The sequence below is a fragment of the Ambystoma mexicanum genome, chromosome 7p (genome assembly GCF_040938575.1).
Source record: "Ambystoma mexicanum isolate Mex_15411 chromosome 7p, UKY_AmexF1_1, whole genome shotgun sequence".
NCBI lineage: Eukaryota > Metazoa > Chordata > Amphibia > Caudata > Ambystomatidae > Ambystoma > Ambystoma mexicanum.
In genome coordinates, this window is record NC_090939.1 from 79563337 (window position 1) to 79587758 (window position 24422).

Here is a 24422-nt window from a genome sequence, read left to right on the forward strand (position 1 = left end):
TGGTGCCGTGGTCGGAGTCGACTGATGTGTGCTGGGGGGATGGTGCCAGACTTGGTGTGGCAGGCAGGTCGGAGGAGTCGTCCTCCACGGGCACACACACACCTGTCCCTGCAGGTCGTCATCAGTCAGGGGATGCTGTAGCTGCCACCTCCCTGACAGAGCTGTTCTCTGCAGAGAGTGCCACTTCAACTGTCTCCTGTGCCGGTGTCACAGGAGTTGTGGGTACAGTGTTGTTGGGCCTTGGCGGCACCAGTGCCGTGGCATCCTGAGGTGGTTTGTTCTTCAGCGCCTGCCGTAGCTTGTGTGGGGATTTGGAGGTGGAAGGCCTGTTGCCTTCATCCCTGGCCCTCTTCCGGGGTGTAGTCGGCTGTGGGGGTGAGTCCCGCGCCTCGCTGTCAGGATCTGAGCCTGTGGGGGTCAAAGAGAGGGACGGCATGAGTGATGGTTTGAGAAGCACCATGCATACATTTGTATAATTGCTCATCTACACAATAGAGGGGAATGGGCAGTGCAGTTTGGATGATCACGTTGCTTGCTATATGGGTGGGTAATGCAGGCATCCGTCGGGGTCACTCATGTTGGGGCGGACGTACGATATGTGACATGCATATCTGTTGCGGCCTGCATGCAGCGTGACTTAGGTCATTAACATCTTAGTGTAGTGTGTGTCAGGTATGGCATTGCCTTGCTGCAGATATCTGCATGTGTCTGTGCTGCGGACGACAACTAGGCTGGGAATGTGTGTGTATTGCGGCATGGCTTGCCTCTTTAGACAGACATATTGGTGGACTATCATCAGACTGCATTACAGTGTTTTCTTAGGACACTCACCTCCTTCCGCCGATGGGGTGGGCCACACTCCATGTCACCCACGCCTTCGATGGCCTCTATGCCAATCGTGCTGGCACATACCTCCTCCCACCGGACAGCTTTATCGGTGAGCTTGCTCCTCCGCCAGTTGCCATGGCCTGGCTCCCGTTTGCGGACAGGATGTTCCTGACTCGCAGGCGCAGGTCATCCCACCTCTTGCGGACATCCTTAGTTGTGCGGGGTTTTTGCCTACCACGCTGACTCTTTCTACAACTAGTGCCCAGATCTCCTTCTTCTTGATGTCTGCCTCCCTCTTGAGGCTATGAGCAAGTACAACATCGGCATTCTCAGCCAGGGTCTCAGCCAACATGGTGAGCTCGTCTTCATTAAAGTGCTCCTTGCGCTGGCGGGAGGACCCTTTTTTCACTGCCTTGGGCATTATATAGTTGTTCTGGGTGGATGTAGGTACACAGCAATATACTCCAGGTCCTGGGTACTGAGGTTGGCAATGGATTGTGTTTTTAAAGATGGCCGCCGTTCTCCCATTCCTGTGCGATGACGCTACTTCCGGTTCCACTTATTTATGGTGACCGTTATTAGCGGTCGCCGCTAATGCCGTTTTGATTTATGCTGGTAGTGCTGTCTGCGCGTTACATGATGTCGCTAAGGGCCATTTTTAGGACTTTAACGGCATGGCGGTAATGTCATTACCGGCATGGCGCAAAGCTTGTGCACGCATACTCATAATGGCCCTCTATTAGCGGGCTCTTGACTACACAGACACAGTATTTGCTCCAGGCCGGTAAGGACGGTTACTTACCTCCAAACTCGGAATGAGGCCCTTTTACTAGAAGGAGGTTCTATGAGTGGTGAACTCCAACTTGGGTCAACTACCACACCTGCTGAGTCTAGGCAAAAAACTTTGGCAAAGAACCTATGAGATACTCAGGATCGCTGATCCCCTTTCCCCACAGATCCCTAAAGTGGCATGGATGGCAAGGAGACAACAATGGTCGCTAAGTATACACAAACACAGGGAGCCCTGTGGAGTTGTGACTGTGGGCAATCTATTTCATGAAGACATATTGATGGACTTCCCAACTTTAAGTGAACACGCTTACACAAAGATGGCTGTCACTGCTTGACCACATAGACACAAATACTTCTGTAGAAACTATGTATGATATGTCTGAAGGAGGTCATGTTGTGTCTGCAATATATGACCTACTTCTCGCTCGCCCAGTCCTCTGAGGAACTGAATGTATGACAGAAATGGGATAAGGACTTGGGAACACCCCTCAATGATAGTGAATGGTGGAATGTACTACAATACCACAGACAGGTTTCCATAAATGCCAAATTGCAATTTATACAATTACAGATTACACACAGAGCGTACTTAACACCTCAAAAGATTTCCAGTTGTATGGGCTCAAGCACACAATACTGCCCTCAATGTCAACATGAAAACGCTGGATTAATACGCATGTTCTGGTCTTGCACTGCTGACGCTTTCCTCACAGCTCCCAAGAACCGACCAGCACCGCGGGCGCATTCGGCACTGTGTTCCTTCTGGAGCACGCAGTCAGCCTCGCTGGAGGACAGGACTCAGGACAAACGCCCCCGAGTTCTCCCAGGGGTTCACAGACCGTGAGTCTCTGGAGCAAAAGACCCCTCCCTGACATCCAGACAAGAGTTGAGGTTTGTCCCGACTCCCATGACTGAGGGATATCACGAGTATCCAGGAGTGGACCCACTTTGTCCCAGATTTACAGAACTCAGAATCTGACCCTGGACCCGCGCTTCTCCATCCAGATCAGCGTGGCTGCTCTTCCGCAAACTCTGGTGAACAGTTCTGTTGACTGTGGACTCCCGACCAGGGAGCCTGCCCCACTGAGAGTTTTTTCACAAGTTTTCTGTGGGGCCGCTTACTCGCCCTGATGGAGGCGGCTATCATATACAAATACACATCCCTCTGATGCAGCTCCAAGACGGATATGTTTGCTGCCGAAACGTCAAATTCATGCAAGGGGGACAAATTAACCTATTGTTTGGGGGATCTTGACTAATACTTTTCATGTGTTTATAGCATATTTGGTAATGAATCCAAACAGTTACCCCCTGCTACGTTCATCCACCCCATGCTACGTTATGTCCCAGATACTTTAAACCTGGGCATTACCTTAAAGACAAAGAGTCTCACAGATTCTTACAGGCACTGAATCACTTGTGCATTTGATCTATACATGTTCTTTTTATGTTTTTTGCTGTGATTTTGAAACCTTTTGCTTAAATGTTGAGAATTCAAGGGTCACAACACGGTTCGCATTGTTTTATTTTTGTGATTCCATTATATGTTTTCGTCTATAATTTGGAATTTTGTTATATATGTAAGTGTTCACAAGAAAACTTTTTGTCTCAATACAAATAATTTATACTCACAGCCCCGGATGTGTGTGTGTTTTTTTTTCTTCCTGGACAATTTCATGGGCTACAAACTTTGGGATACATTCCATTAGTATAACTGGCAAAGACTCCCCAATATAACCTAAATGTTTTGTTTCATTCACTGACAAAAATTGGTTTGAGCCTTTCTGAGTAGCAGTACTACCTCTTCTTGTGTTTTCTCATTCTATGCCCGAGTCTGCTACTCTTCACCACGTGCATACCGAACCCTCAGGTGTGTTTTCTGGTCTTGCCCGACAGCACAACGATACTGGGGCGAAACAGCAGGCAGAGTGTCCGTTTGCGGAATATTACTAAATGACCAATCCCCAGCAACATGTCTCCTGGGCATCTTCCCATGCCCGAAAAATACAAAATATATAAACAAAATGAAAGATCTGATATATATATTGGCAAAGCGCAGAATAGCAATGGCATGGAAGTCTCAGAAAGGTCCTATGATGGAAATGTGGTGGAAAGACGTACAGAAATGGACAGTAGTGGACACATCTGTCTGGCGGAGGGTAGCACAACAGAGACGGAAAGAACTGAATGATGATATTGAATCCTAGCGAATGCTAACACAGACTATGTTTGCACCTGCGAAGGCTGAATCCTAAAATGAAACTACCTAGGAATTAACACCTATTTCCCACTTTAAAAAAAGGGACTTCGGTGTTACGAACTATTAGAGGCTAGTGGAAGTTGGTTACTACTTGGAGTGGGGTTGGGTATATAACAGAATGTACATGTTGTAAATCTATTAGACTGGTCGAATTGATACACAAGAGATGTGACTGCATAAACTGATACATTGTGAATGTTTTGATCCATGTAAAACAATTACAATTGTCTAAAAAAATAAAAAAAGTAGACGGTCCAGCATCCATCTTGCAAAGCTGTCTTCCTGGCAACCTGCTGTTTGCTGAATGGTACCCAAGCCTCAAGATATAGCGACTGCGGTATCAGGTAATATCCCTATATATATGGTCGCCATATATAATGTCGCCGGTAAAAGTTTGTGGCGACAATATATAGGTGACCATATATTTAGGGACAGAGGGTGCAGGGGTTGCGGGGGTGTCCCCCCTTAGCCCCTTGAAAGAAAAAAACGGGTTTGGGGGTTGCAGGGGTGTCCCCACATGGTAATGTCCCTTCAAAAAACAGCAATTTTGCAGCGATTTTTAAGCATGGCGATATTTTTGAGGCAACATTATTACATGGAACCGCGACTGCTGAGTAGATGAATACCGTTTTGGGGAGTTGTTTATGTTACATATGCCTCTAGATAATGGGTGGTGAGGACGGCAATCTGAGTAGTCTGCCTTCATCTGTACACCCCTTTTTTCTTGACTATTTCTGTGCCACTCAACTGCCATAGAATAGGCAGGAGTGGCGATGCGTTGTGTCGGAAAGCTAAGGAGGATTAACACGAGATACACACAAGGGTCTATGGGCATCATTACAAATTTGCCGGTATCCCGCCGGTACTTCTGGCCGGATACCGGCAAACTGCATCTACCGATTCCACCGCTTGATATCCCGCAAGTAGCAGGATATTACAAGCTGCGGAAAGGGTGGTAAATCCCCATTCCATGGCGTCCATAGGCCGCTGGTAAAACTGGCTATTTTTTGCCGGTTGGGGTTGACTGATTTACCTCCAGCCAAGAGCTGTACTTGTAGTTTGCTGGTGCGGTAAAAGTGCCAGTGCTGGAATTACCGGCAATTTTACCTGCACTTTTCCCGCACCGGCAAACTTGTAATGAGGCCCTATGTTCCCACAATGGATTCTTAGGGCAAGTTACAGGGAAGTAGCAAACAGGATGAATGCAATATAAAACTTTAACAGTACCAGGATGGGTTCTCCTTGGGATGAACAGTTCAAATCCTAACTAGCAAATCGAAATCCAGTTTAATTCCCTGGTTCATGATTAGTTCAAAGTCGCTCAGAGTCCTCGGAGTTTTAATTGTTCCCACACTTCCTCCATGTGTCAGGCTTTTGGATTTCTGCTTCTCATTGCCAATTTTGGTAAGGCTCCTTTCCCTGCTTGTCTAGGGAGGATAGCTCAGAGGCAACGTGCTCGTCGGAGAAACACAGGTTCGATCCCCGGGTCCGCGCTTAGAAACCTCTGGGTATTAAGTGCATTATAAATAACCTATCATATCTCTGGGCCCCCCGTCTGTCTTTACATGAGGGATGTACAAGGCTAGCGGCTGGTGCAGAATAGTGGTTGGTGAAACTACATAGCGCCCACCAGGGAGACTAGTAACCTTAGATTGCTTCAAGGCTCTCCTTCCACTGTCCTGCCCTCTCCCTGTTCCAGGGTCCTGGTAAGGTCTCTCAGAACGCCACTCTCGGCCGGATAGCTCAAGGGGCAATGTGCTCGCCTTGGAAGCAAGACTACACAGAGCAACACAGGTTCGATCCCCGGGTCCGCGCTTAGAAACCTCTGGGTATTAAGCGCGTTATAAATAACCTATCAAACTAAATCATCTACACTTTCTTCCTCGTGGCCGCAGGATTACACATCTGACGCCGTGGGCACGCAGCTGAGGAGTTCCTCAGTTCCTGTAAGACTTCTGGGAGTTTCCCTTGCCATAGACCTGCCACAAAGGGGAGCCCACTAGTCTAAAGGGTCATCAGTGTGTGAGTTCTTGCTAAGCATAAATGGCTCCCTAAAGAGGCACTGGCATGGAGATGCACCACGTTTGACAGCTCCCTGCACTAGTGAGGTGCATTTGTTTTGTTACAGTCATGCACACTGCGTGTAGCCCTGTTGTGTCCAGACCTCCTTACTGACCTTGAACCCCAGGGAGGGCTACGAAGGCAGGGTGGTGTTGCCATGTAAACCTAAGTGTCAGGCACATGTTGCAATTCCTTAGGCATTCATTGAGTGCAAGCTATTTACCCACCCATTGCTTGCCCATGGACATGCTAATCCCTGTGGACATTCCTACCCACTTCCTGCCCCTCTCCAGCCCAAAACGCATCCTCAAAGGGGCTCTTTGAGCTAGCTTTAGCAAACCTCACCTTTGTGCTGGAAGTGCCTGACAGGGTTTTTAAAGCAGTCTTTGGAGAGGTTAATTTGAGCTGTAAAGGCTCTACCAGTGTAATAAAAAGGTCTTAACTAGGTCTGTCTTCAGCTACTCGATTTATAAGCATTATGCGTGTCCTTCACCGAACTCCTGTTAAAAACAAGGTCTGGCAAAGACAACAGTTTTGACTTGCGTATAGCCAGGCACTGCTACTAGATGCCCAGGTACACGCACCACTTTGCAGCTGCCACCGTTGATGGCCAGTTAATTGCAGGATGGCAGTGCCTGGGAAATGCAAAAAGGGAAGAGAAGCAACCCTATATGGTCCAAGGAGGCATGGCCGGTGCTTAGGCAAGGAAATGGAAGGCAGCTGCCTAAGACACAGCAATCAACACATACATCCCAACATCTAGGGAAGAGGGGGGCAGGATTTGGTGGCAAAAGTCACATCACATAGCCTAAAAAGTTTCTTAGCACCGCATGGAGAGGTGCATCACCTGAACACAGGGCTAGACCAACTTAACCCTTTCACTGCTGGGATGTCAACGCGTTCCTGTGGAAATTAGAATGGATGTATACGTAAGTCCTAAGGGCGGTGAAAGAGTTAAGGAGGAAACACAGCACCAGAACAATCGGAATGGGATGCTTCAGGCAAGTAATTTACATAGGCAAAAAAAAGTGGTAAAATTGGAGGCAACTGAGTTACCTCCAATTTTACCACTATGCCAAATCATGAGGTTTGGCTTTGAGTGGAATATTTACCTCCAGCAAAACCCTGGAGGTAAATCTTGCCACTCAATGGCCATAAATCGGGAGAATTGGCGGAATTGCTGCAGCGGTACATACACCTCGGTAATTCCGCAACAAAAAGCCCCAAAGGACCCAAAATAAATGGGGATTTACAACACTACCACCACTTGTGATCAGGCGGAAATTCCACCAGACCAAGTGGCAGTAACGGTAAATCAGTTTGGTGGTATTTCAGAGGATTTTCTCCAAACCCGTAATGAGGCCCACAGGCCATTATTTAACTAGTATAATGGCAGCGAGGGCCATATATGGATAGGGTTGGGAAGTAAGTATGGCATTCATTGACAATTACAAATATGTAGCTTTCAATTACAGGGCGGAATACATGGTCATATCCATGGCATATAACATATGAAACCCTCCCAGAACCCAGGGATTTGGGTGTTATAGGCATGGGCGAGTGGGTTTGTCTCAGGAGGATAGCTAGGGGCAACGCACTGCTCTAGGAAGCAAGAAATATGTGGAGCAACACAGGTTCGATCCCGGGGCCACACTTAGAAACCTCTGAGTATTAAGCGCGTTATAAATAACCAATTACAATTGGAGAAGCTGCGTGTACACTTAGAAGAATCGCTTCATTGTTGTGTGGCCACAAGCATTTACAGGAACAGGAGTTCTCAGAGAGTGCCATCCACAACCCCCAGTAGGGACAATGCAGTGTGATGTGCATGGCAAGGGCATTGTGACGCCCAGCGCGTGTAGTGACGTCACTGAGCTGCGCCAGTTCAATGCCATCTCTTCTTCTAAAGGGTGCCAATTTCCAATGAACTCTAAAAACGCCACTATAACATATGTTTATTTACTGCCGTTTTGAATGCAAGATACAAAAAGAGAAAAGCCCTCGAAGTGGGAGACCCCAAGGTGCGTCTGAGCAGTTTAGAATTCAGAATTGTTTTTGGACTTCTCTGGTGGTCCACTTAATCATTTTCATTGGAGGGCGAAAACATTAATAGGGTAAGTCCAACAGGTGGACATGACCTTAGGCAAATGTGTAGAGGATAGCATAATATTATAAACAGGAATAAGACCACAATTAATTGTAATTATAATAATACTGATTGTTGAAATTTGAATGTAATGACATTTCTATTTGTATGTCGAGATTTGAAAGGTTGATATTTTTGACCAAATAAAATAAAATAAAAAATAAGACCACAATATTTAACCGCAGTGTAACACACAAATCCACAAAAACAACTCACTTTTTTTCTCCTTCCTTCTTTTACTCGTTATTAGGGGAGAGCACAGAGGACCTATCCGGGCCAGCATCGGCATTGTGATAAATGCTTCAACAGTCACTGCCGAGCACCAGTGGATCCTGCCGTCTCCTGCGTGATGGTCAAATGCCGCTCCCACTGCGGCGCCACCTTCCACCTGTGCAAAGAGGAGGAGCACCAGTTGCTCTGCCCCATGGTGCAGGTCCCATGCATCAACTCGGCCTATGGGTGCCCTTTCTCCATGCTCCGCTACAAGCTCGCCAAGCACCTGAAGGTCTGCCCCGCCAGCGTGGTGTGCTGCTCCATGGAGTGGAACCGCTTCCCCAACATAGACTCGTGTGTTACGTTGCATGAGAATATCATGCGGGAGGAGCACGCTGAGGAATGCCTGGACACTGCCCTGGCCCTCAGGGACCAGAGAACCCTCTTTGAGTCCCTGACAATGTCTTCCCTCTTTCCGGAGCTTGTAGAGAGAAGTTCAAAGCTGGAAGATATCAATGGAGACACCGACCTAGAAGAAGGAGCCACCGGCTGTACGGCTTATCCACCAGGAGAAAGTGGCCCAGATGAAGCTGGTGGCCTGGAGATGAAGTCTGAGCTCAGCCAGTCGGACTACGAAGAACTGGCCGCGAGCAAGGAAGGAATGGACCTCTCACAATACCAGAGATGGGAGGTGATATTTAGTAAAGAGCGTTCCGCAGCAGAGCACTTCAGCAAACAAGCAAATTCCAAAAAGGAAAAGGATGAGACCAAGAATGTTCCAGGTGCAAGTGAAGACATCAGCAAAAAGGAGGCAGAACCTACTGCCGCGGAACCCAAGATAGAGGAGCAACGAAACATTGAGGTAGAGAAAACAGGTTTCGCACCATGGCAAGATGGGGTGTTGGACAGGTTAAAAAAAGAAGCTCCTGTGAGCGAATACAACATGTATCTTGTCCATCACGGACGGATGCTCATTCATTTTGGACAGATGGCGGCCTGCACCCCCAAAGAGAAAGATTTTGTGTATGGCAACCTGGAGGCACAAGAGTTAAAGACTGTCTCCACCTTCAAAGTTCCCACCAGCTACAGGAGCGGCTGCCGATTACATATAGGCAGTGAGGGCTACAGGAGGAAGAAGGCACACAAAGGCGTAGACACTTCCGACCTAGTAATAACGCAAGACGAGAAACCTAAATGTGATGCCATCAAAACAGCATTGATTTGTTCTTTGGAAAAAGAGCTTAAAGTCAATTCAATATCTCAGATGAGCGTCATGGATGGTTTGCTAATTGATATTGCAACCCAGACGTACGATTTTGGCTTGGCACCATTCTTGCCTACGACAGTCCTCGCTGATGTTAACACCGAAAACAGCCACAGGCTCCACTTGGGACTTCAGAGTGAGTGTGTGACCAGAAGGCATAACAAAAACAGTTCTTCTTTCACCTTCACCTGCAATCATTTCTTCAGAAGAGACGAGTTCCCGTCCCACTTCAAGAACGTCCACTCTGACGTCCAATCCTCTCTCAATGGCTGGTTCCAGTTGCGTTGCCCACTTTCCTACTTGGGATGCACCTTCGTTCAGAACCAGTTCCGCCCTTCGGGGCAACGATCAAAGATTATCTACAGCAAAGAGGTCCAAACATTTGCTAATAAGCCACACGTTTCACCAGTCCTCTGCCAGGGTGTGAAGGCCAACCTTTCCAGGAGCCGTCATGGAAAAAGCAAGGACGCGCTGAGCGTCCTACCGCTGGAGATCCTGCACCACATTGCTAGTTTCCTGGATAGTTTCAGCTTGTCCCAGCTGTCGCAGGTGTCTTGTCTGATGAGAGATGTCAGCTCTGTGTTGCTGCAAGAGAGAGGGATGGTCCTTCTCAAGTGGGAGAGGAAGAGCTACTCCCACGGAGGCGCTTCGTGGAAACCACGTTCAAAGGTGAGCAAGCACAATAGGGGAATGGAAAGCTCCTTAATGTCCTGCTATAGTGCATATGCTGATGATTCAAATCCACCAATACCCAAGGGTAACACATTCAAAGGATCTACTTTCTAGAAGGGATTGATCCGGTTCTATGTTAGATCACTAAATTTGTTTGGTAGATTTTTGTGTTCTATTTAGGTTTTTAGTGCAAACTGTGGGTAGGAGCCCCCAACACGCCCCATCTCTACACCCCACCCCCTTTTCTATATACCTAACCCCAATCCACCATCTACCTATTTGCAGTATAAAGAAATTCTGTAAAACATTTGGTAACAAACAAAATTGATCAATTTACTTTTGACCAAAATGGCGAGCAGGTTTGTCCCACCCGAAAATATCTGGTTTGCCCATTATCAGTATGGACATTCTCATATTAGCCATTTTTCAAAAATCGTGGTGAGCGTATTTCTTTATACCTGTTTTTTTATAGTGCCAATAGACTCCCCTTTTCCCCCTGGATCCCCATCCTTCTCACCATCTTTTTGTTTAAAAAGAAATATATATCTTTTCTGTCTGTGATTATGGAATAATTTGTGGGTAAATACCCAAGCAATAAAAATATTGCTGCTGGTACTATATCAATGTTTTTATTATTAATTTTCCTCCCCTCTCGAGCCCTTCAATCCTCTACTTCTAAATCCCTCAGGGTCAGTTGTTTTTCTAAGAAACGTGCCGGGGGTAGATCTCTGACTTTGGCTGGGGCCTCCCTTTGGAACAGTCTCCCTGCCACATTGAAACTTGAGGAGAACCATCTCTAGTTCCGGAAGCTCCTCAAGACCTTCCTCTTCGGCTCTGCCTTTCCCCTTGCTGATCTGTTCTCTCTCTCGGCACCGTGCACCTGACCACCCTCTGTCCTTCGGGTCTAGGTACCTGATCACCCTGCCTCCCTCCTGCACTGCCTCCGGGCCTTCCCTTGCACTGGGGTCTGTATCTGTACCCATACAGTCCCCGACCCACTTTTCTTCTGCACTTATCAGATATACCCTATCTGACTAACCTAGGACTTGCCACTTGCTGGCTGCACTACCACCGTTTATCACTTTTATTTATTTATTTATTTAGCCTACTAATAATTCTGTTCTCTCCTCTGTTCCGCACTTTCCACATCTCCCCCCTTCCATGCATGCACTTTCCCCCTTTTGCCTTTCCCATGCACTTGCACGCTCTTAATTTCACTGGGCATAGCAAGATCGTTGTTTTTTTTGTTCTCCCCTGTTTCCCCTCCCTTTGCCTGGTCACACTCTGAAACACTTGTGTATGAGTACGATATAAATAAAATATCATTTCATTTCATTTCAATTGTTGCGGTGATGGTATCGCTGGGTATCACTGATTTAGGGATTCCATGTCCTTATGTTGCTACGTCTTGGAATCAGTGTAAAAACATCAGTCCGGGGGTATCCATTCTTTTTCTAAAATGGCGGGGGGGAGGGCTACCTGCCGTACACTCTCCCTTTTATTTTACTACGGCCCCCACCCTTTTTCCTATCTATTTTCTTGTTCCTTGAAGAATATGAGAAACAATACCCCGGCACTGTTGCTCTAACACTAATACTAATACTAATTCATACTTAGCACTGATGTAAAGACATGTCATGGTTTCAGTTCAAAGTCCTTACATCCCCAGAAAAAACGTTTTCCGGATCAACAATATTACTTATCAGCAATCTCAACATAATCTAGGACTGTGGTAATTATATTAACTGACGCCAGTCCTAGAATATGTGGAGAAAGTGCTGGACAGTGGGAGAGAAAAAAGACCATTTCCCAACGATGGGCTTTCCTTTTGATATAATGGCTGGATACCTATGGATGTTGGGCCTTTTGATGCATGCAGTTGTGCCAATGGAACCTACAAAGCCTCTAATATTTTAGATTTCATATTGGATTGGCTCTTTAAGCTACCTTATGTTTACTAGGTTTGTAGGAAGAAGTTGGGTGACCCTTTATAGTGTTCCAGTGAACCAAAAACACAAAATTGTGTTTTCAAAGAATTCTTCCAGTTAAAAATTGCAAGAGTGTAAGTAACATATCCGGCATTGACAACCTTAACCTGTGTCTCAAAACACTGGAACCATTTTAAATCCATGCCGATGGAAAATGTTAGTTTCCGTGCTAGTACCACCTCTTGTATGGCACCAGGAGTTGGGACATTTCCTCCTTAGCAGGAAAGAGGAGAGGGACACTTAGAAAGCCTTGGAGAATTGACCGACATATTGGTAGTTCATAATGCAACAGGAGGCAGCCTCCTTCTTGTACAAGCTCCAGTGCCGTGCATCGACTTTTATTCCATTCCAACCTAGGAAGACATCTGGAGTTGTTTCCTCCCACGGGCATCTTCTGGAATGACAGGTCCAACTTCTTCAAGAATTCTAGAGTTTGGTTCTCCGCCCTATTCAATGGCGCCCAAAGCACTTATATCTGAGCATCACCTATCAGTATTCCGGCTAGCTTTCCCAGAAGGACCATCGCATTGCAGCGTTAGAAGCAATAGGACCTCTTTGTATAGAAGACGCGGACTCATTCACGTGAAGTACATTTTTGCCCCTGCGTACCTACTCTGTGGCTAAGAAACTAAGCGTGTCTACTACCTTCCTTTTGCTGGATTCCAAGTCTTAGATTACCAGATCCAAATAGTTCCAGTCCTCTAGTTTGTCTTTCTCTGAAGTCGACTCCCATAGGTTCTGCCTTTCGTTTCTTGGGTCTTAACACAACATGCGCACATGGTTTACTAAATGTGTGGTTGTTTGTTAGCGTTCACACAGAACAATACATTACAAAGTTGGTTGGACAGCCTCCGAACATCAGCTTCTCTGGAGTTCAACAAATGTGTACACTGAAGCAAAGAACGTGTAGCAGCATTTTTCTAAAACTGTTCTTCCAATACAACAGGCCCTTGCTCCATAGTGGTCGTGCGGGCTAACACCAGCTCCTGCCCTGCGGTCTAGCAGTGCTCACTTGCATAAGCTGCTTTTGATACATAATGCTACCACTTCTCAACAGTAATGATTCTACTACTCTTTCAGGACCATCCCGGAATAAAGGGTGTGCCCCTACCTCCCGCCACTCAGTACCGGAGGTCAGGAGACTGGGTGGGAGGTTTTTTGATTGTGGGAGGCGGTGGGAAGTAACATCCGTGCCCATAAAATACTCCAGACTTCCTCCTTATATTCCAACCAGCCTCCTTCTTGGTAGCCTCTTCCTCTTCCTTCGTGTTCTAGCTTCTTCCTCACAGCACTTGTCAACCTTCTTACCCACGTTCCTTCCACCATCCTCCACACAACTCCTCGGCACCTCCTCTTCAATGCTTTTTCCATCACGACACTCCTCACAACTCCATGCCACCTCTTCTCTGCTTCTCTCACCACCACTCTCCTAATAACTCTTTGGCAGCCCTTCTCCCGGTCTTCCTATACCACAACTCTCGCAACCGTTTGTCATCTTTTCTCTGGTGCTCTGCTCTCCACAACTCCTTGGCAGCTCTTCTCTGGTGCTTTTCTCCTCCATCCTTCATGAAACTCCATGGGCCCCTTCACCACAACACCTAGCCATTGTTTCCTTATTGTTCTCTTCAACCTTCCTTCAGGTTTTCTCCACCCTTCTCCTTCTTCCAGCAAGCCTTTTTCCTCCATAGCCCTTTCACCTCTTTCCTGGTTTCTTCTATAGCCTCCCTCTCCTGCAATCTCTGTTCCTCTCTCTCCAGCTCCTCAAACTCGCACTGAAGCTGTGAGCTTTGTGACTTTCTATTGAACCTCTGTCCCTCCTGTGAGACTGGCATGGTATCAAGAGATGACACAGACAACAAGAGTAACAGTTTCTCAAAACCTTTATTGAAAGTTTTAGGTTGGTATAAAGCCGATCTTACCATACGACTAAGGTTGGGGTTTCCCTACCTAAATAAACTAAGGATAAACTGTGTCTGTGTTTATTTAACTGTGTTAAATAAACTGTGTCTGTAAATCCAATCCAAAAAGCTGTCTGTGTCAAAGCCTATGCTTGCCCTCACGTCTAATACTAAACACAGTGTAGGAATGTTCCTAGTTAAACTAAACAGTATCCAGAAACAAAGATGGAGCTGCCTCTGGCTCTCTTCCCCAAGTTCAGGATACAGTTCCATCAAATGCTTGTGTCAGCCAATTCGCCTAACCTTGGGATTCCCTTCCCCAAGTCCAAAACACATGTGTTCTTGACGTACAATGTTTAGTTCATTTCACAAAGTTCCATAAGAGCTCAGGGTTACTTTTCCCAAGCTCAAAACACTTCTTTCTTAAAGTGCAGCATTCATGACTTCCTTTAACATCTGTTATAGGATGGCTGGGGCTCCCTGGCCTTAGCACAATTGACAGACCGCACGGTTCACCCACTACAAGTTGCGCAACCAGTTGCCCTTGTAGTTTCTTAATTAGTTCCTTTCATAACTTCCTTACTTGGCTTCTTTCTTGCCCAAGCTTTTGTCCAAATATTAACTGCTAGATGACTGGCTTTCTTGGTCACTCTTTTTATATTTTCTATTTTTCCGGCTTCCACTGTTAGGCCCTTACTCCCTTTATTCGGGTTAATGGGTTCTACAGACCGAATGTTTGCTCACACTTCACCGCTCACCCTTCTGCTGTTTACTAACATCTTCTTTATCAAGTTCTTACTCTTTAACACCGTTCACTGTCAGACAATTGTTCAAAGGCCTTCAGACTTGTTGAAACTGAAACCTAACTGGTGACCTGGCCACCCTCTAATCCCGGGCCAAGGTCCCCTCCCCACCAGTTGCACACCTGCACTGCCCCATGGCAACTTTGCACTCGGGGACTGTTTCTGTATCCCTATAGCCCCCTACCAGCACTTGACACCTGATGTATGCCCTTACCCTTGCACTTGCCACCATTTGGCCGCACTTTTTATTTATTGTCTTTTTTTTTTACTGTTATCCTATGTACTGCACTGCCCCATCCCATTTCCCCCTGCACTTTTCCCCTTTCCCCCATCCCCTGCACTTGCGCAATCTCAATGTCACCTGACCTAGTAAGGTCGCTGTCTCTGTCTTCCCTCTGTTCCCCCTCCCTTGCCTTGTCGTGCCTTGAAACACTTGTGTATAGGCGCGTTATAAATGCCAATTCCTAATAGTGTACAGATCACCAAGTGCCCCAAACAGCCCTGACATAGACCTACCCCTACTAATCACACCTACGCTCAAACCCAAAACCAAGTATATACTCCTAGGAGACCTCAAGTTAGGCTTCAATGACCCCCAAGACAGCAAAGCAACAGCTTGCCACAAGGCATTCTGTGAAATGCAATTCACTCAAATAGTGAATGCCCCCTCCCATTCCAAAGGAAGAATCCTTGACAGGATACTTACCTTGAACACCACGGTAACCATAGTAGACATCCTCAAGATGCAATGGACCGACCACCATTTAATCCATTTCAGCATAAACCTAAACTCTAATAACAAAAACTCCTAGCCTAGCACCTATTCAGGTCAGAAATGCACGCAAACGTACCCCTGAAAACCCAAACACCTTACTCAGCAAGTTGCTGAACTCCAAACCTTCAGACTACACTTATATCGAAAGCATCTCAGACCACTACCACCAGTGCTTAAAATCCACAATAGACGAAGTAGCCCCTCCCAAAAGTAAAATGCCCAAACCCAAACGCCGCTCCCCATGGTTCAATGACGAGCTCATAGAACTCAGAAGGGAAAAAAGAGCCCTAAAACACCTAATCAGAAAAAAACCATTCCCCAGAACTCCAAATCAAACTGCAACAGATCTCCAAAGCCTACAAACATAACGTACTCTCCCAAAAAGCAGATTCACTTAATAATTGGATTGCCAACGCAGCCTCAAAAACTAAAGAATAATTCACTATTATTAAAGAACTTGAATCCCCTATCCAACCCATCAGCGCCATTACCATCAGCAAACCATGGCGTACAACCATACAGGATGCTCTATCGTCCAAAGTGAACACACTCCAAAGTAAAATAGCTTCACAAAAAAAACTCCTTAAGCTTATCAATAATCCATCCCATCCACCAGTCGCCATCACAAGATCGGATGTACCTGAATTCCACTTTAAACAAGTTACCAATGATCAAGTCCTTAAAAACATAGCCTCCCTTAAGCCATCCAACTGTAAAGGAGAAAACATCCCTGCTAAAGTAGTCAAAGACCACCAATACATTATCACCCATCATCACCAAATTTGTTAATAAATCATTCAAATCCAGCAAAATACCAGCATCTATCAAATCAGCATGGGTCACACCCCTACTTGAAAAACCTACACTAGTCCCAACCAACCCGACGAACTATAGGCCCATAACAACGGTACCATTCCTTCTTAAAATCATTGAAAAAATACCCTACACCCAAGTGCAAACCCACTTAGAACAGAACCATCTGCTAGGGGACAGACAATCAGGATTCCGGGCCAGCCACAGCACGGAGACCGCCCTCCTTGACCTAAAAAACAAGATGGACTCTGGTAAACTGGGCACCCTACTATTACTAGATCTCTCTGCCGCGCTTGATTGAGTCGACCACGACAAATTATGCCTTACCCTATCCTCCAATTTCCACTTCTCCTAGAAAGCCACAACTTGGATAAAATCCTTTCTCTCAGACCGTACCTCAAGAGTTGCCCTAGGAGAAGAAGCAGCCGATCCCATCCCGTACCACTGGGAGTACCACAAGGCTCCTGCCTCTCCCCAACGCTATACAATGCGTACACAAAGTCACTCTTCACGGCACAAGATGCCATGGGAGTAATTTACACAAACTTTGCCGACGATACCCAAATACTTATCCCCATCTCTGGTAACCTTGAACAGGATACAGCATGTATCAACCCAAAGTATTCCCTTATCCAAAATTGGATGGCGAATAATAGTCTCTGCCTCAACAGAGAAAAAACTGAGATCCTCATAATCGGCTCCCCAGCCAGACTCAGCAAACTCCCTCCTGACTACACCTCCATCCTGATAGATGGCACCCCCATCACTATATCACATAAAGTCAAAACCTTAGGAGTTCACCTCGACTCCAATCTCACTATGAAAAACCATATTAGCGCTCTTGCCTCCTCCACGGCATACACAGCCAAACTCATTACCCTTAGTAGACCCCTCCTCTCCCCCAAAAACTGCCTGACACTCGCCAGCGCACTAATCCTCACAAAGCTAGATTATTGCAATGTTCTACTGCTAGGCACCTCAAAATAAAGCCCTTAGAGCAGCCTTAGGTATTAATAGAAAAGAACACATCTCCCAACATAGAAGAGATGCTCATTGGCTACCAGTACAAGCGAGAATCCTTCACAAAACACTCACCATCACCCATAAATGCATTTGGGACACGGACTCAGTCATAGCATTTCCCACAAAAACACAACTAGAACCCTCAGATCCAGCAACAATACACACCTCCACATCCCACGCTTCACCACCTCCAGAGCAGGCAACACCAGCTTCCCCATAGCAGCCCTGTGCATCTGGAACTCACTCTCCACCCACCTCACCAACGAGACTTCCTTCCAGAAGTTCAAGAAACAACTAAAAACCTGGCTATTTAATAAATACTAGCCACCTAAGCCAACGCTAACTACTTGATTGTACTATGTAATATAACCACGCTGCCTGTAACCAAAGATTTTATGATGATGCAATCTAAGATGTATGAATAAGATGCAACATATCCGTGCTGTTTGTAAACAAAGTTTTTTTTACTAAGCAATGTAAGATGAATGTATAAGATGTATGTACGCTGTGATACCTAAGGGTTTGGGCGTGTAACCAAATGCAATAAATGAATACAAATAAATAAATAAATATCATATCACATCATATACATTTGTTATCTGTAGCCACTCTGTTACGTAGTTTCCAGACAGTCCATTGGTTGCCTCACATTGATTTGTTCTCTCATTATTCTTGTTCATAGGCTTTCGAGAAAAAACATACTGTACCCGACCACTCCGATACAATCTAATCCACTTTAGCTTTCATGCATTCATGCACCGGGTTTCTAGCATGACTTGAAACTCACTGTTCGCGTTGCTGCTTCCCACGGCTTCTCCTCTCACACAATGGGGGTCATTACGAGGTGGGCGGTAAGGGATTACCAGCACTGGTAAGGACACCGGTGCCAGTAATCCCTTACCGCCCTACTACGAGGTCCCTTAGGGGGTCCCTTCCTTAATGCCTGGTTTTACCAGGCGTTATGGAAGGGACCCGTTAAGGGACTTCAGAGCTAATAACGGGCCCGCCAATAGCGGGCCCGTTATTAGCTCCATCCCCATTTCCATTTGAGCCCTATTGGGGCTCAAATGGGAATGGGGAATGGTTCCCAGAATGGGGACTTACCGGGTCCTCCAAGGTCGGAATGACCCAGTAAGTCCCTATTCCGGGAACCCAGACCCGGAATGCGGTAAGGGGGTAGCCATGGTGCTATTAGCGCCATGGCTACCTTCAACCTCGTAATGACCCCCAATGTCTTGTGGTTGACGTTAGGGTCTCACCTCCTACCCCTCAGACACTCCTGGGTCGGTTCCTCCACCTGGGTAAACAAGCACTCTGCAGCCACAACCAAGGGAGCGATAATCACAACGGTTCCCTTCTTCCGACCTCGCTAGTACCCTGGACACACGCTCCTTTGCCCCACTTCTGCAGACTGCCACACTCTGCACATCTTCAGCTTCCCGGCGCTCATTTCTCCACAGGTTTACTACAGGCTGGACCGGCTTCCCTGCTGCTCTCTCCTGATGAACTCCCTTCTGCTGGGTGCTCTACCTTTTATGCACCTGCGCCCTATCAAGGAGTTTCCGCTGTGAGTCCTTGGCCTCTTTTGCCTGTTTGTAGTTAGTACAATGAATGGGATATGCCTGAACTTCCCCCAAATCCCTCTTCTTCGTCCCAGTACTAGAGAGGTGTTTTCTATGGGAAGTGTTAATTTCTCTTCGAGGCTTTATCCTCTTCTCAGTACTTTGTGGGAACTTATGGGGAAAAATAGGACATGAGCAGAAATAGCCCATGAATGCTGAGGGAAGGGAAGGCAAGCCAGTGTTAGGAAAGTGGGATACCATGTCTTGCCATCCGGCACCCTCTCTCCATTTCCAAAGGACTCTCCACCCAGGTGATCCTCCCTCGCTTGTCCGCCCCCACAGTCGGAATCCAAAAGCTGTGGCCCTTCCTTGGCAAACTGAGTAGAAGATCCCTGGGGAGTAGCTGTGAGAGTGCCTTCCGGTTTCTCACACCCTCTGGGCTGTGTTTCCCCTAAGCGAGGGCCACACCAGATTAGGCATAGGGGACTGCAATTGGTTTGCTTGGTAACATTGTTCCTGCACACCTGTGGTCAATGTTTCTGTGCAGGAACACAGCAGAACACGATTATACTCTTAAAAGTCTCATCCGCCATGTTTTTTTTTTCAACTGTTTTCATTAGGCATAGGAAAGCCCTCAGCAGATGTACAGCTGGATTGGATTTTATTTAAAGTGAAGCTGTTGCAAAATGGTCTCAACCTCCAAAGTAGCAACAATGCCAAAGAAGGAAAGGGAGGGGGAACCAAAGAGTAGACGATGTTGAGAAGGTGAAGAAAGAAAGTAAAAGGGATAAGGTGAACTAATAGAGGAGGAAATCAACAGAACAAAACAAAGTATCATGAACATACCCCCCAAATCAAAGGATCTCCAGCACCATAACTTGTCCAAGTCGAACAATATACACACTCAACCCAAATGAAGCCATCTTGCCTATCAGGCGGCACTATAATGAAAATAGCCTCCCCCACCGGACTCCGTTTCAGACAAACCCCCAAAGAAAGTCCTCAGCCACATCAGGTTCCAGAATGTCTTGTGCCCCAGTAGCCACTAGGCTTTACTAGGCTTTACTGGTTTCCACACAGATGCCCCCCCCGTAACTCAGTCAACTGTTTCCACAAGTCCAATATCTTCGATTAGTCCCTCAGATCCGGAAATAATCAGATCTTCCATTCTTCCAGTTCCATTGGTTGAATGGCAGCAGTCTTTCTCAAGAGTTATTGCCTTGCATCTGCACCTCTAAGGGAATACTCTGCCTTAGCACCATCCATTCCTTGGGAAAATGGGAAGATGTTGCTCCTAATCGGTGGGGGCTGGGGAGGACACTTAATATGTGGAATGACTGTTGTGGTGCCCCATAGCTGTGTTTAGAAAATATTGCACTGTAGCAAACACCCTGTCTGGCCCCAATAGACAGTGAATAAGAGGTTGCGTGACTGAACCCCTATTGTTTTTTTAAATCGCAATTAAATAACATTGAATATACACAGAAAATAAGCATGATATGATATGATATGGCATTTATAATGCGCCTATACACAAGTGTTTCAAGGCACGAAAGCATACCGAGCAAATACATGGAATCATAGAGGGTGATACTTTGGATCTTAAATTCCTGGACCATTATTTCTTTATTAACAAATAAGTAATTCAAGGTTATGAATTGAGGTAATGGTAGAAACACGTAAAGTTCTATTGACAGTGGTAGAACTCCCTCATGACATTAACCAGACTATTTCTCTGATTATAATTAGAATTGTTTTTATAACGTGTTTAATACCGAAGAGGTTTCTAAGCGCAGACCTGGATTCGAACCTGTGTTGCTCTGTGTCGTCTTGCTTCCAAGACAAGCACATTGCTACTGATCTATACTACCCGTGATTAATTTCTTATTTATTTTTCTGTTAACCTGGTCAACCATCTCCTGTTGGCCGCCCTGTCCAGTTGCGCATTAATGATCACATTACAATTCTTACCTAATTTAATCTCTATCCGGACAAAGTCTACGATAGCAAAAGTTGTATAAAGAATTCCTCTGGGTAGAGTTAGGAGTATATAGTGATTAATATACCACCACCCCCACACACACCCCTCTTAGTACCACTTGATTACTATATAGCTCATCTTCTAGACCTAAATATTCGCCTTCAGGGCCAACAGGAAATATTTGCATAATACCATGCCAACTCCCTTCATTCTAAACGCCACATTGAGTTCCTACTCCTGAAGGACCTTCAAGAGTTTAATTGTTTTAATAAGGGAGTTGTGTGTCCTAATGTTTAACCTTAGAACTGTAACCTTTGCTCGATATAGGTCTGGTAGTTGCAGGAAGGTATGTCTGGGCCTTAGCAGGTCTTTGGAGTTACCTGTAATGTTCAGTGGCACATCGGAGTACCTGTTTGGTCTGCTTGCAGAGCCTTGCTCCAGAAATGAAGGTCTGGGTTTTCATGTAAGGGTTGGCAGTCAGTGTTCCACCAGAGTTTCTGTTTCAGATCAGGATGTGAAGTAATTTCCCCAGCAACATCCTGGCAGATGATGTAGGGGAGCCTGGAGCAGTCTGGGTTGTTCAGATATGTGGGTGGGATGACCAAGCCTAAGGGAGTGTGCTGATGTGTGTGTGAGAAGGAGATAGAGTCTGAGTCAAGAGAGGGTTGGAGCATCAGGTTGGCGTTTTAGCTTTGACCATGGGTTCCTCCCCTCCATGATTCCTGCAGCAGAAGGTGAAGGCAAATGAAAAGCTTGTGATAGAGACCCCCCCATAATGGAAAGCCTGGTGCCATCTCTGCTACTTTAGGGATACTATCAAGAGCTGTGTCATGGCCTTGACCTACCTGGAGAGCCAGCCGAGAGAGAAGTTGTCTGGAGGCCCCCCAGGCAGAGTCTCTGGAGGGACTGTGCCACCCAGAGGAGTCAGGGGCCAAATAACCGGACTATTGCAAAGCAAACAGAAAAAGGTGAAAAGAAATCCTATCTGTACGATCCAAGGCCAGCCCGCTATGGTTACCTACTAGAGACCTGAATGCAGATGTACCAACTCTTTGCCTCTTAAGGTCCGTCCAATATAATTACCTCACAGGGATCCCATTTGGCTGTGCTTGGCCTGTTTCCTCAAGGCCTCCCCCTTTCCTTCCTACATTCTCTGCAGGGATACATGTCACTAGGTGGCTGGGGGGTTCATCCAGGAAGCAAAGCACTATCTCCACTCAAGAGAGGAAGTACCTTTCAAACCCTACCTCCTTTTCTTATTTTGTGTGGCCATATAAAACAGATGTCCCGCAAACATGTATTCGACTGTAACAAGGAAATAACCAAATCTCTCACAGAGTTGCAATGTAATGGCTATGTGAGACTGTAACGGCTAATGAAAAATATTTCTTGGAGTCACTGCTCACTGGCTGGTTTTGATAAGTATTGTGACCGTCACCTTTGAAGTGCCTTTGATGTGCCTATTACGGAGTAATGGAGGAACTCTGGTGCAGCCACTAGCTGTGTGATCACCCGCTAGAAGAGGTATATGTGGGATCGCCCAGAGCTCCACGTCCTCCCTCCAGTGCCCCGTTAAATGCCCTGCAGACACCCATGCCAGGAAAGATACTTAGAGTTTCGAAAAAAGGGATGTATTGCCTGTTTTTCTTGCATGCGCGGGAGCAAGCAGCATGTAATGCTAACAATCATGGTCCCCTGGCATGAAGTTAACACATTTTACAAAATGACCCTGCCAGTCAGCAACACGTTCTGCGTACACACTACTCGTGAGCTAGCATTCTCATTTGCAGTGCTGTCCATGGGAACACTTCATTGCTTCACCTCAGTGACACTTTTGCCTGATCCCAAGATGGCCGACATGCTATTTCAGACCTCGGACCACTAGGACTGGGGCAAGGACTGAACAAGCTTATTGAAACGTACAAAACAACTGACCATATGTTAAACCACGGGGTAGCCATCTGTGGTGGAGGTGGAATTATTAGGTATGCATCAATCACAAACACCAAACTTAATAGAGAAACAGGTGCAACAAGGCAGAACACGCTTTAAAGCAATTATTGCCAAAGCTGACCTGTAAATAGAGGTAGAAGCCTTCTGACTTTGAGGGTGTTAGGACAGTGTTTCAGAGTGTCAATGGTGTAGCAGAGATACAGAGAGAGAAAACATATGGTAGCCAACCCCAATCTACCACATAGAGATTCAAAACATGTGGTGGGTAAGCCAAGTGGGTTCCCACTGTAGTGCATGCAAGCCTTAGAGAAGTGGTATTTAGAATGTGGAGCTGGCCTCCTAGGGGTCCTGAAGGAAGTCCAGGGAGGATTATGTGGGGCAGGGTGCAAGGCTCTTTAAAATGAGATTACAGTGACTATAATAGAAAATATGAGCATTTAATAGAAAATATAAGCATGTACGGCTTGTGGAGGGACCCGGAAACAACAGATTTACTCAAGGGGGGCTCAGCATAAAAATGTTTGAAGACCTCTGCCTTAGAGTAAAGGCTACAGCAGAACGTCTGTAGAAATCCATGGTCCAAAGGCTGGCAGGAACCAGGAATGGAAAAGGCAAAGCTGGAGATTACCCTCCACCCCAGATACTGCCACAGTAGCTGCAAAACCACCAGCGCCAATTTAAGGCATTGCATTCTCGGAAGAAAACATGGACTTGGGACAGAGAGCGGGGGTCATAATTACTGTAGCCCGACAAATACGTGGGTAGGGTAAGAAAACCCTACCTAGAAGCAGCCACAAGACAAGAAGGGAAGCTACCGATCTTTCCTCTGTAAAGCATCAAGAACCTACAGGGCAAGAGGCAAAGCTAGAGGTCTCTCCTTGGTAAAGCTTGAAAAGCCCCACAGGCCAAGAGGTGTAATGAAACCAGTCTAGCCCCATTTTGAGTTCATCCCAGGAGGCTACCCAACTTCAGGATCAACTAATAAGGCCAAGCCGAAGAAGCGTGCTCTGGCGTGTAAAGCTTCCCTGAGACTGAGTGATTTGAAGGATGCTCTCCTGGTTGCGGACGCTCCAGGAGCTTGTGATGTAGAAGGATAGGGACACTGCTTTGGACAAAGAAGGCAGGGTCCTCTCAGCAAAGGCATTTCCCTGGATTTAAGTCAAATCACCCATCCTGGCCCTTTTTGTCCAGGAAATCTATAGTTTTATTGTTTAGTTCAGTCCTAGTTCATGTAAGAGTTTGCCTCCCATTCTCTGATGTGAGGTCTTGTAGCTGAAGGCAACAAACTGCTGTAATATCAACTCGCCAAAAACAAGTGACCGGGTGAGCAGGAAATCTACTCCTATGAGATTGGTCATATATCCACCTAGATATATGGTCTGATTATAGG

General features: G+C 46.3%; 1 protein-coding gene across 3 annotated transcripts in view; it reads left to right on the forward strand.

Moving 5' to 3' along the window:
• The window catches only part of FBXO40 (F-box protein 40), an 82200-nt gene that overhangs the window by 13231 nt on the left and 44547 nt on the right, over positions 1-24422 (forward strand). Inside the window, exons 1-2 of one of the 3 annotated variants that reach the window (XM_069635826.1) lie at positions 7824-8055; positions 8338-10233. In XM_069635826.1, coding sequence (XP_069491927.1) covers positions 8437-10233 — 1797 coding nt within the window. In that variant the 5' untranslated portion in view covers positions 7824-8055; positions 8338-8436. Of the gene's footprint in view, positions 1-7823; positions 8056-8337; positions 10234-24422 lie in introns of those variants that run through there. The other 2 variants (XM_069635827.1, XM_069635825.1) reach the window with 2 other exon arrangements.